Below are 12,585 nucleotides of genomic sequence, written 5' to 3'. Positions count from 1 at the left end.
ACCCCAAAGTTCCATTCTTGCCCCCCTCCTTTTCCTGACTCGTCTTTGAGCAAGTTTATCCACAGAGATGTGGTCAGTTTCCATACATGTGTTGATGACACCCAGCTCTATCTCCCCACCATCTTTCTCAACTCAATAACTACTTTTTGTGTTGTCAGATTACTTAATTGAATCAAGTCATGAATAATAATGCAGTCCTTCCTCCAAAACCACCGCCCACTCTGGCTGCTTGCTAAGGTTGAACCACATGGTACACAACCCTGGTCTGCTGTTCAACTTTGAGCTTCAAATACCTAATGCTACCCATCACCAAGACCACTTATTTTCACTTATACAAGATTGCCTGCATCTATCCTCATCTCATCCCACTGCTGCTGAAACCCTAATCCATGCTTTCATTATATGAAGACTCCATGGCCTGGATTTTACCAATCTCAGCATTCAGGAAGGATAGACAGAAAGGAAAAGGAGGTGAGGTGGCGTTGCTGGTTAAAGAAGAAATTAACACAATAGTAAGGAAGGACATTAGCTTGGATGACGTGGAATCTATATGGATGGAGCTGCGGAATACCAAAGGGCAGAAAATGCTAGTGCGAGTTGTGTACAGACCACCAAACAGTAGTAGTGAGGTTGGGGACAGCATGAAACAAGAAATAATGGATGCGTGCAATAAAGGTACAGCAGTTATCATGGGCGACTTTAATCTACATATTGATTGGGCTAACCAAACTGATAGCAATACGATAGAGGAGGATTTCCTGGAGTGTATTAGGGATGTTTTTCTGGACCAATATGTCGAGGAACCAACTAGAGGGCTGGCCATCCTAGACTGGGTGATGTGTAACGAGAAAGGACTAATTAGCAATCTTGTTGTGCGAGGCCCCTTGGGGAAGAGTGACCATAATATGGTGGAATTCTTTATTAAGGTGGAGAGTGACACAGTTAATTCAGAGACTAAGGTCCTGAACTTAAGGAAAGGTAACTTTGATGGTATGAGACGTGAATTGGCTAGAATAGACTGGCGAATGATACTTAAAAGGTTGACGGTGGATAGGCAATGGCAAACATTTAAAGATCACATGGATGAACTTCAACAATTGTACATCCCGGTCTGGAGTAAAAATAAAACGGGGAAGGTGGCTCAATCGTGGCTAACAAGGGAAATTAGGGATAGTGTTAAATCTAAGGAAGAGGCATATAAATTGGCTAGAAAAAGCAGCAAACCTGAGGATGGAAGAAATTTAGAATTCAGCAGAGGAAGACAAAGGGTTTAATTAGGAGGGGGAAAATAGAGTACAAGAGGAAGCTTGCTGGGAACATAAAAACTGACTGCAAACGCTTCTATAGATATATGAAGAGAAAAAGATTAGTGAAGACAAATGTAGGTCCCTTGCAGTCAGAATCAGGTGAATTTATAATGCGGAACAAAAAAATGGCAGACCAATTGAACAAATAGTTTGGTTCTGTCTTCACTAAGGAAGACACAAATAACATTCCGGAAATACTAGGGGACAGAGGGTCTCGCGAGAAGGAGGAACTGAAGGAAATCCTTATTAGTCAGGAAATTGTGTTAGGGAAATTGATGGGATTGAAGGCCGATAAATCCCCGGGACCTGCTAGTCTGCATCCCAGAGTACTTAAGGAAGTGGTCCGAGAAATAGTAGATGCATTGGTGATCATTTTCCAACAGTCTATCGACTCGGGATCAGTTCCTATGGACTGGAGGGTAGTTAATGTAACACCACTTTTTTAAAAAAGGAGGGAGAGAGAAAACGGGGAATTATAGACCGGTTAGCCTGACATCAGTAGTGGGGAAAATGTTGGAACCAATTATTAAAGATGAAATAGTAGCGCATTTGGAAAGCAGTGACAGGATCGGTCCAAGTCAGGGAAATTGTGCTTGACAAATCTTCCAGAATTTTTTGAGGATGTAACTAGTAGTATGGACAAAGGAGATCCAGTGGATGTGGTGTATTTGGACTTTCAAAAGGCTTTTGACAAGGTCCCACACAAGAGATTGATGTGCAAAATTAAAGCACATGATATTGGGGGTAATGTATTGACGTGGATAGAGAACTGGTTGGCAGACAGGAAGCAGAGAGTCGGGATAAACGGGTCCTTTTCAGAATGGCAGGCAGTGACTAGTCGGGTGCCGCAGGGCTCAGTGCTGGGACACCAGCTATTTACAATATACATCAATGATTTAGACGAAGGAATTGAGAGTAATATCTCCAAGTTTGCAGATGACACTAAGCTGGGTGGTGGTGTGAGCTGTGAGGAGGACGCTAAAAGGCTGCAGGATGACTTGGACAGGTTAGGTGAGTGGGCAAATGCATGGCAGACGCAGTAAAATGTGGATAAATGTGAGGTTATCCACTTTGATGGCAAAAACATGAAGGCAGAATATTATCTTCTTATATTATCGGCAGATTAGGAAAAGGGGAGGTGCAACGTATCATGGTACATCAGTCATTGAAGATTGGCAGGCGGTGAAGAAGGCAAATGGCATGTTGGCCTTCATAGCTAGGGGATTTGAGTATAGGAGCAGGGAGGTCTTGCTGCAGCTGTACAGGGCCTTGGTGAGGCCTCACCTGGAATATTGTGTTCAGTTTTGGTCTCCTAATCTGAGGAAGGACATTCTTGCTATTGAGGGAGTGCAGCGAAGGTTCACCAGGCTGATTACGGGGATGGCAGGACTGACATATTAAGAAATACTGAATCGACTGGGCTTGTATTCAATGGAATTTAAAAGAATGAGAGGAGATCTCATAGAAACATATAAAATTCTGACCGGACTGGACAGGTTAGATGCAGGAAGAATGTTCCCGATGTTGGGAGAGTTCAGAACCAGGGATCACAGTCTAAGGATAAGAGGTAAGCCATTTAGGACTGAGATGAGGAGAAACATCTTCACTCAGAGAGTTGCTAATCTGTGGAATTCTCTTTCGCAGAGAGTTGTTGATGCCAGTTCGTTATATTCAAGAGGGAGTTGGATATGGCCTTTATGGCTAAAGGGATCAAGGGGTATGGAGAGAAAGCAGGAAAGGGGTACTGAGGTGAATGATCAGCCATGATCTTATTGAATGGTGGTGCAGCTCGAAGGGCCGAATAGCCTACTCCTGCACCTATTTTCTAGGTTTCTAACCTCAGCGGGTCTGGGGCGGGCAAGCTCCTTGGCAAGTCCCAACCCCGCAGCTGTGTTGATCCGGGCCTCCGACATGTTTTACCTTGATTCGGCTTGTTCAGCCCGCCTTGCGAGGTTCCCGGCCCATTAAAAGGAAGCGGGTCTGATGACGTCATCTGATGATGCGTCATCAACCAGTTTCCATAGAGGGACCATGGCTACATTCATTTTGACAGTTCTGCTGCCAGTGTTGAAATACTGCAAACACTGACCAGCACTGCACAAAGATGCACGGTTGCACCCAACCTCTCCCATGTCTACCTCCAGATGCTTCTCTTCCCTTCCAATGGGCGGAAGAGACCTCCCCAGGATACCAATTCAGCCAATGTTGCACATTCAACAAGAGGGCACAAGCAGGGATGTCGTCAGGAGGACCTGGCTGCAGTGGTGCAAACCTTTCAATGATCTCAGCGGATCATGAAACATTACAGGTTGAGCATCTGAAATCCGGAAACCTCGGGACCGAGGCCGTTCCGGATATTTCTGGATTTTGGAACATCTTTGCCCGGGCCGAGGTAATTGGGTTAGGGAGGTCAGGCCGCCGAGGGGGTGACAGCCGGCGCGAGGTCGGGCTGCCGAGGGCCGAGGCGAGGTCGGGCCAGGACGAAGTCGGGCCGCCAAAGCGGGGGAGTCTGGATTTCAGAACATTTTCTGGTTTCCGGACGACCCCGGTCTGGTGTTCAGAACATTCCGAATTTTGGAACTCCAGATTTCGGACGCTCAACCTGTACTGCAAAGCCACATTCAACCTCATCCTGCTGTGCCACTCATTACATCCCCATCACTCTGCCTTCTCTACCCTACTCCTGCACATCCTTACACCAACTTGCTTTGCATCTCCACCCCTCCCCATCATCCTTGTCCAATCATACTAACTAACAACATAAGGGTAGGCACTTGGGTGTCGCCAATACTGATATAATGTTTCTGCTAATGTGTTGTCAAACATTGGAATCTATATTTTCAACACTTTGGCTTCTTGGACAGATCTCTCTGTGCACCTTTGAAAGTGGCTTAGTGAGTTGCAGTGAATGGTGAGATATAACCCCCCTCCCCCCACCCCCCTCCCAATAGTGATGTGTGCGCAAGGAATGGCTTGGGCATTGTAGGATTGCTTTCTGGTGTTGGTGTGGGGTGGTGCCAATCTGGCGTATCATGTGGTAGCCAGAGTATACAGCGTCAAGTGAAGTAAATGTGGCCATAATGAGGTCATTCCTGGCGTCCCGGGCAGCAATGTGGTTGGATGCTGATGCCCTGTGTAGCATAAGGTGATTGCGGAGACGATTGGTGTTGTTGGTGATGCTGGTGTGCCTGGTGACGTTGATGTTGGGGCTGATTGCGGTGGAATTCTGAGGACCAAGGTAAGACTTTTTCAAGGGCACTGATGCTGGTGGAATAGATGGCAACTGAGATGACAGAAGCGATTTGTCAATGGTGAGAGAGGTTGCTCCAAGGTGGTGACACTGGATAGAGAGCTCACTGCAACCACTTCAAACCTCCATAAATCTGAAAAGTGTATTCAAAATCCTGAAGGCTCCAGATCTTTGATTTGAAATTGAACAGCTGTGAATTGGTAGCTTTTATACCACTTCTGCAGCTGTCAACTGTTCCAACCAATCCAGAGTTGCTGACATCGGTAGTGGGTAAAATGATGGAATCAATTATTAAGGATGTCATAGCAGCGCATTTGGAAAGAGGTGACATGATAGGTCCAAGTCAGCATGGATTTGTGAAAGTGAAATCATGCTTGACAAATCTTCTGGAATTTTTTGAGGATGTTTCCAGTAGAGTGGACAAAGGAGAACCAGTTGATGTGGTGTATTTGGACTTTCAGAAGGCTTTCGACAAGGTCCCACACAAGAGATTAATGTGCAAGTTAAAGCACATGGGATTGGGGGTAGTGTGCTGATGTGGATTGAGAACTGGTTGGCAGACAGGAAGCAAAGAGTAGGAGTAAATGGGTACTTTTCAGAATGGCAGGCAGTGACTAGTGGGGTACCGCAAGGTTCTGTGCTGGGGCCCCAGCTGTTTACATTGAACATTAATGATTTAGACGAGGGGGTTAAATGTAGTATCATAAAAATTTGCGGATGACACTAAGTTGGGAGGCAGTGTGAGCTGCGAGGAGGATGCTATGAGGCTGCAGAGTGACTTGGATAGGTCAGGTGAGTGGGCAAATGCATGGCAGATGAAGTATAATGTGGATAAATGTGAGGTTATCCACTTTGGTGGTAAAAACAGAGAGACAGACTATTATCTGAATGGTGACAGATTAGGAAAAGGGGAGGTGCAATGAGACCTGGGTGTCATGGTACATCAGTCATTGAAGGTTGGCATGCAGGTACAGCAGGCGGTTAAGAAAGCAAATGCCATGTTGGCCTTCATAGCAAGAGGATTTGAGTACAGGGGCAGGGAGGTGTTACTACAATTGTACAAGGCCTTGGTGAGGCCACACCTGGAGTATTGTGTACAGTTTTGGTCTCCTAACTTGAGGAAGGACATTCTTGCTATTGAGGGAGTGCAGCGAAGGTTCACCAGACTGATTCCAGGGATGGCGGGACTGACATATCAAGAAAGACTGGATCAACTGGGCTTGTATTCACTGGAGTTCAGAAGAATGAGATGGGATCTCATAGAAACGTTTAAAATTCTGACAGGTTTAGACAGGTTAGATGCAGGAAGAATGTTCCCAATGTTGGGGAAGTCAAGAACCAGGGGTCACAGTCTAAGGATAAGGGGTAAGCCATTTAGGACTGAGATGAGGAGAAACTTCTTCACCCAGAGAGTGGTGAACCTGTGGAATTCTCTATCACAGAAAGTTGTTGAGACTAATTCACTAAATATATTCCTTACTACTAGGGGGATCAAGGGGTATGGCGAGAAAGCAGGAATGGGGTACTGAAGTTGCATGTTCAGCCATGAACTCATTGAATGGCGGTGCAGGCTCGAGGTGCCGAATGGCCTACTCCTGCACCTATTTTCTATGTTTCTATGACTACCCGACGCACTTACCTGACTTGATACCCGAGGGACGTGAACCTTGTAAAAAAAACTTGGAAAAATCATTTGGACCTTGCAAAATGCTACTTAAATAGCTTCTAACTAGCAATTTGGAAAGTTACAAGGAAACGGGTTCAGAGTGGACTTCCGCCTCGCTGTCAATCAAATCTATTTTGACAGTGGGCCCGCCTCCAAACTCACAGGGTTGGTAAGATTCCGGCCCATTTCTCCAAATCACTCCCTCCCACCCCCCTCCTCGACCTTGCTGGCCTGCCAAGATCCAACCTCCATAACGCATCTAAAACTCCCGTGTTTGCAATTAACGTATAAATCCTGGTCCTTATTTTTTTAAATCACTCTACAGCCTCGACCCACCCTTGCATCTCAATCTGTGCCCTAGCCTCCTGTGCATCCCTCCTTTCTCTGCTCAAGCACTGGCAGAGCTTTCAGCCATCTTAGTCCCACTCTTTCGAACCCCTTCCCTAAATCCCTCCACCTTTCCACTTCTCTCCCCACATTTACAAGTATCCTCAAAATCTACCATGTCAATCATACTGTCACTTCTCTTAACTCTTGTATTGCTGCTCACCCTCTTTTTTGTCCTCGTGAAGCATCATCAGCCGTTTTCTATGTTAAAGTTTTTCATATTATTGCTATTGCCACTACAGACTAGGAGCCCAAGTTTCCATATGATTTGCGCCTGATTTTTAGGAGCAACTGGTGGAGAACGGACTATCTTAGAAATCGCAATTCTCCACATTTTTTTTTCTGCAGTTCTAGTCAGTTAGAACAGTTCTACTTTGGAACAGAATTTTTTCTTCAAAAGGGGGCGTGTCCAGCCACTGACGCCTGATTTGAAAGTTTATTTCAACAGTGAAAACGTACTCCAAACTAACTTAGAATGGAGCAAGTGAAGATTTTTGTAGAACTGAAAAAACCTGTTCTACACATTAAAAAATCAGGCGCAGGTTACAAATTAGGTGTCCAGAACGAGGTGGGGGGGGGGGGGGGAAGGGAACTCATTAAATTCTACAATAAATCCTTATTTATACTTCTACAAATATTATACAAAAAAATCCAATCTGAATAAACATTTATAAGCCAAGAAAAGATTAAATAAACCATCTTCCTACCTGTGTGAAAGTGCTTCAGGCACAGAGAATGCTGCAGTCAGCCTGAGGTGCCCGTTCTTCCCGCGGGGCGGGGGTGGGGGTGGGGGAGGAGGCGCCCGTTCTTCCCGCGGGGGGGGGGGGGGGGGGGTGGGGAGAGGCGCCCGTTCTTCCCGCGGGGGGGGGGGGGGAGAAGACAGTGAGAAGGCTGCAAGTGCTGATGGCAATGTGCTTTTATTAAAAAAATGTTCAAAAATTAAACAGCTACAAAGAACTACAAAAATGGCCGAGTGCCAATGTTTTTTTCACACTGCGCATGCGCGAACGCTCCAACGCGCACGCGCAGCATTGTCGGCAGGAAAAAACTAATTTAAATAGTACCCGCCCCCTCCCGCTTACAAAATCGGCGGGAGTGTAGGCTCCGCCCCCCTGGGCGCCGCGCCAAACAGACAAGGATCTGCAGAATGCTCCAGAATCGCAATTTTTTTTTTAGGCGCCGTTTTAGGCGCGAAAAACGGGCACCCAGCTCGGAGGGGCGCCCGTTTTTTTATCGTGTGGAAACTTGGGCCCTAGATCGTTAAAGATTTATTGTAACCATTTAAACGTAGTAATTATGCAGTTGATATAGACCAAAATGCATTGTGAACTTCTATATTTTACCAATGGAAAAATACTGCTCAGTAGGCAGCAGTTCACGAAGACAGCATCGTACCTGTTCAAGACTCGCATGTAGGTGACGTGTAAGCTCCTCCACCCGACGTTCACAGTTATGTGCTCGCTCCTTTTCCATATCTAGTTTTTCTGCTTGTTTCTCATATTCTAGCAGAAGATTCTAGCCAAAGAAATACAATCTTAAATAAACTATATCAGTCAAAGAGAAACTCAAACAGTTAATAGGTACTATAAACATCCTTTTTGTTATATCCTTACTGTCTGTGTGGCACCAACGTATGGCCTCACGAAGAATCTGCTCACTCCAGCGAAACCCACGGAGAAATCGTACGACGATTTGTGCACACTAGTCCAAGAGCATTTGAACCCGAAGGAAAGCATTCTGATGACGAGGTACCGGTTCTACACCTACAAAAGGTCTTAAGGCCAGGAAGTGGCGAGTTATGTCGCCGAGCCATGATGCTTTGCAGGACATTGTGAATTTGAAAGACATTTGGAGCATATGCTCAGAGACCTTTTCGTACTTGGGATTGGCCACGAAACCATACTTCGCAAACTTTTGACTGTAGAGACCCCAACCTTGAGTAAGGCCATAGTGATAGCCCAGGCATTCATTGCCACCAGCGACAATATGAAGCAAATCTCTCAGCACACAAGTGCTGCTACAAGCACTGTGAACAAAGTGATGTTGTTTTCGAATCGTAACATACATGGCAGGTCACACATACCTGCAGCTATACATCTGCAGATGTCTCAGAGTCCACCATCAAGGGGGATGAATGCAAGGCCATTAACACTTTGTTGGCGCTGAGGGGGTGATCATCATTTCCATTCATGCCAATTCAAAGAGTACATCTGCAAGGGCTGTGGGACAATGGGATACCTCCGAGTGTGCAGGCGAGCTGCAAAGTCTGTTAAACCTGCAAACCACCATGTTGCAGAGGAGGACAGGATCACGATGAACCAGAGCCTCAGATCGAGGAGGCAGAGGTACATGGGGTGCACACATTCACCACGAATTGTCCCCCGATAATGCTGAATGTTGAACTAAATAGACTCCCGGTGTCAATGGAGCTGGACACGGGCCAGTCCATCATGGGCAAAAAGACTTTTGAAAGGTTGTGATGCAACAAGGCCTCAAGGCCAGTCTTAACTCCAGTTCGCACGAAACTAAGAACTTACACGAAAGAACTGATTCCTGTAATCGGCAGTGCTACCGTAAAGGTATCTTATGATGGAGCGGTGCACAAGCTACCACTCTGGGTGGTACCGGGCGATGGTCCCATGCTGCTCAGCAGGAGCTGGCTGGGAAAGATACGTTGGAACTGGGATGACGTCCTAGCACTATCGCCCGCTGATGACACTTCACGTGCTCAGGTTTTAAACAAATTTCCTTCGCTGTTCGAACCAGACATCGGGTAATTCCAAGGAGCAAAAGTGCAGATCCACCTAATTCCGGGGGCGTGACCCATCCATCACAAGGCGAGAGCAGTACCGTACATGATGAGAGAAAGGGTAGAGATCGAGAAAGGGTAGAGATCGAGCTAGACCGGCTGCAGAGAGGGCATCATTTCCCCGATCGAGTTCACGAGTGGGCCAGTCCTATCATCCCAGTCCTCAAGGGAGACAGCACCGTCAGAATCTGTGGCGATTATAAAGTAACTATCAATCATTTCTCCCTGCAGGACCAATACCCACTACGAAAGACTGACGACCTCTTTGCAACGCTGGCTGATGGAAAGACGTTCAGGAAGCTGGATCCGACTTCAGCCTACATGACGCAGGAACTGGAGGAATCATCGAAGGCGCTCACCTGCATCAACACGCACAAAGGTCTTTTTGTTTATAACAGATGCCAGTATGGAATCCGATCGGCGACGGCAATATTCCAGAGAAACATGGAAAGCTTACTGACGTCGGTCCCGCACACCGTGGTCTTCCGGACGACATCTTGGTCACAGGTCGGAACACAGGCGAGCATCTGCACAACCTGGAGGAGGTTCTTAGTCGACTCAACCGCGTGGGGCTCAGATTAAAATGCTCGAAGTGCGTTTTCCCGGCGCCTGAAGTGGATTTCCTGGGAAGGAGGATTGCAGCGGACGGCATCAGGCCCACCAACGCGAAGATGGAGGCAATCGAGAGCGCACCGAGGCCACAGAACGTGACGGAGCTGCGGTCGCTTCTGGGACTCCTGAACTACTTTGGTAACTTCTCACCGGGTCTCAGCACACTGTTAGAACCACTGCATGTCTTACTACGAAAAGGGGACGAATGGGTACACATCGACTATGCAGGCCTGTTCTTGGGTAAAATATTCCTTGTGGTTGTAGATGCGTACTCCAAGTGGATTGAAAGTGAGATAATGTCGGCTAGCACGTCATCTGCCACTACTGAAAGCCTGTGGGCCATGTTTGCCACACACGGCTTACCCGATGTACTGGTGAGTGACAACGGGCCGTGTTTTACCAGTGCTGAGTTCAAAGAATTCATGACCCATAACGGGATCAAACTGGTCACATCTGCCCTGTTTAAACCAGTGTCTAATGGTGCAAACCATCAAGCAAGGCTTGAAGAGGGTAACTGAAGATTCACTGCAGACTCGCCTGTCCCAAGTCCTGCTTAGCTACCGCACGAGACCCCACTCACTCACTGGGATCCTACCTGCTGAACTGCTCATGAAAAGAGCACTTAAGACAAGGCTCTCGTTAGTTCACCCTGATCTACATGAACAGGGAGAGAGCAGGCGGCTTCAACAAAGTGCATACCATGATAGCGCAAATGTGTCACGCGAGATTGAAATCAATTATGGACAAGGTCCCAAGTGGCTTCCCGGCACTGTCGTGGCCAAAGAAGGGAGCAGGGTGTTTCAGGTCAAACTTTCAAATGGACTCATTCACTGGAAACACTTGGACCAAATCAAACTCAGATTCATGGACTATCCTGAGCAACCCACCTTGACCTCTACCTTTTTTGATCCCCCAACATACACACCAGTGACAACCGGCACCACGGTTGACCACAAAGCTGAACCCATCATTCACAGCAGCACAGCAGGGCCCAATCCATCAGGCAGCCCAGCGAGGGCCCAACAAATGATTCAACAACACCAGCTTTCACACTTAGATGACAACCAGGGCAAGAAGGGCCCCAGATTAACTCACATTGTAAATAGTTACACTATTGACTTTGGGGGAGGGGTGGGGGCGGAAAAAGTGTTGTTATATATGTATACTTGTATTTACTCTGTACAGCCACCAGAGGGCTCATCCCCTGAAGTCCTAAAGGATCCCATAATCCCTTGGGAGCACAGGTATTTAAGGAGGCTTCACAGGTTGGAGAGGCACTCTGGAGACGTGCAATAAAAGACTACGGTCACACTTTATTTTGAGCTCAGTGTTCAGTCTGACTCTTTCTCCATACACAACACTTTTTTGTCAATTTAGTTGTTTATTATTTTAAACAACAAATGGCTTAGTAAACTTTTCCAATGAGTATCTGAGTCATACAGATGAAGCAGGTCCAACGTCTGACTTAGCTGTTTTCAGTTGGGGTATCAGTAAGAATGTCTAAGATCCCTGGGCTGGGAAAAGAAATTAAAAAAAAAAAAATCAGCCACACCTTCCAACCTTGACTGCTATTCAACTGGATGTGCATTGTAGATGTTGGGCAAGGACAGAATCGTTTTGGCAGTTACTGTCCCCAGGATAAACTGTGGAATTATGGCCGAATAAAGAGTCAACACCATCAAGAAGGTTGGGTAGAAACATTGGTGAAAAAAAGGGGAAGGAAAATAGCAAGTGCTGACAGTATTATTTCCTTTCATGTTGAGGATACTATTCTCAGCAATGCAACAGCTGAATACAAGATCATTTATATTACCATTTGTGAACCTCAACTCATGTGATACTATAAACATCTTGCACTCTGAACAATGGATTCTAGCAAACTTGCATTCAATCAATCAATCATCAGCAATCTCCTGGAATTCGATTCAGGGTGAAACTGAAATAACTGATCACTTGCCCTCGGAAGCAATATAAATAGGACGACATGCTGCTGAATTGCCCCAGCCCACAAAACACCTTGGAATGATGACTATCTTTATTAACACAAATTCAGTTACCTCATGTTGTCATGCCCAATATGAGGCAACTGAGTCAGTAGTCTTCCCTGTTGCTCTAATGAATATAATGCTTGTTCAGCTAACAATTATAATGGGTGACAAGAAATAGATTAACGTTAGAACTAGGGATAGTTTAATATTTTCAGGACCATTGTCGATACAGTGAATAATGAGGACACCAAGGAGCGATTCCAAGTAGCAACTTCGTAGTGGGGGTCAAATCACCATTAAAAACTGAGATAAAAGCTGAAGTGCAAAACAGATACACCGCTTTGAGGACTGTTGAGGGGGAATGACTCATCAGGGGAGGGCAGCAGCAGCCAAGTTCATGGCACCATGGCTGGCTCTGCTGCACAGGAGGGCAGGAAAAAGAGTGGGAGAGCGATAGTGAAAGGGGATTCAATTGTAAGGGGAATAGATAGGCGTTTCTGCGGCCACAACCGAGACTCCAGGATGGTATGTTGCCTCCCTGGTGCAAGGGTCAAGGATGTCTCGGA

The 12,585-nt window shown here is 46.4% G+C and overlaps 1 protein-coding gene across 1 annotated transcript in view; it reads right to left on the bottom strand.

Moving 5' to 3' along the window:
• LOC139275108 (GRIP and coiled-coil domain-containing protein 2) overlaps positions 1 to 12,585 on the bottom strand; it is a 98,145-nt gene that overhangs the window by 33,912 nt on the left and 51,648 nt on the right. The window contains exon 10 of the mRNA XM_070892119.1: positions 8,006 to 8,125. Coding sequence (XP_070748220.1) covers positions 8,006 to 8,125 — 120 coding nt within the window. The remainder of the gene's footprint in view (positions 1 to 8,005; positions 8,126 to 12,585) is intronic.

The sequence above is a fragment of the Pristiophorus japonicus genome, chromosome 10, assembly GCF_044704955.1.
Source record: "Pristiophorus japonicus isolate sPriJap1 chromosome 10, sPriJap1.hap1, whole genome shotgun sequence".
NCBI classification, from domain to species: domain Eukaryota; kingdom Metazoa; phylum Chordata; class Chondrichthyes; family Pristiophoridae; genus Pristiophorus; species Pristiophorus japonicus.
This window is presented reverse-complemented; position numbering and strand designations above follow the sequence as displayed.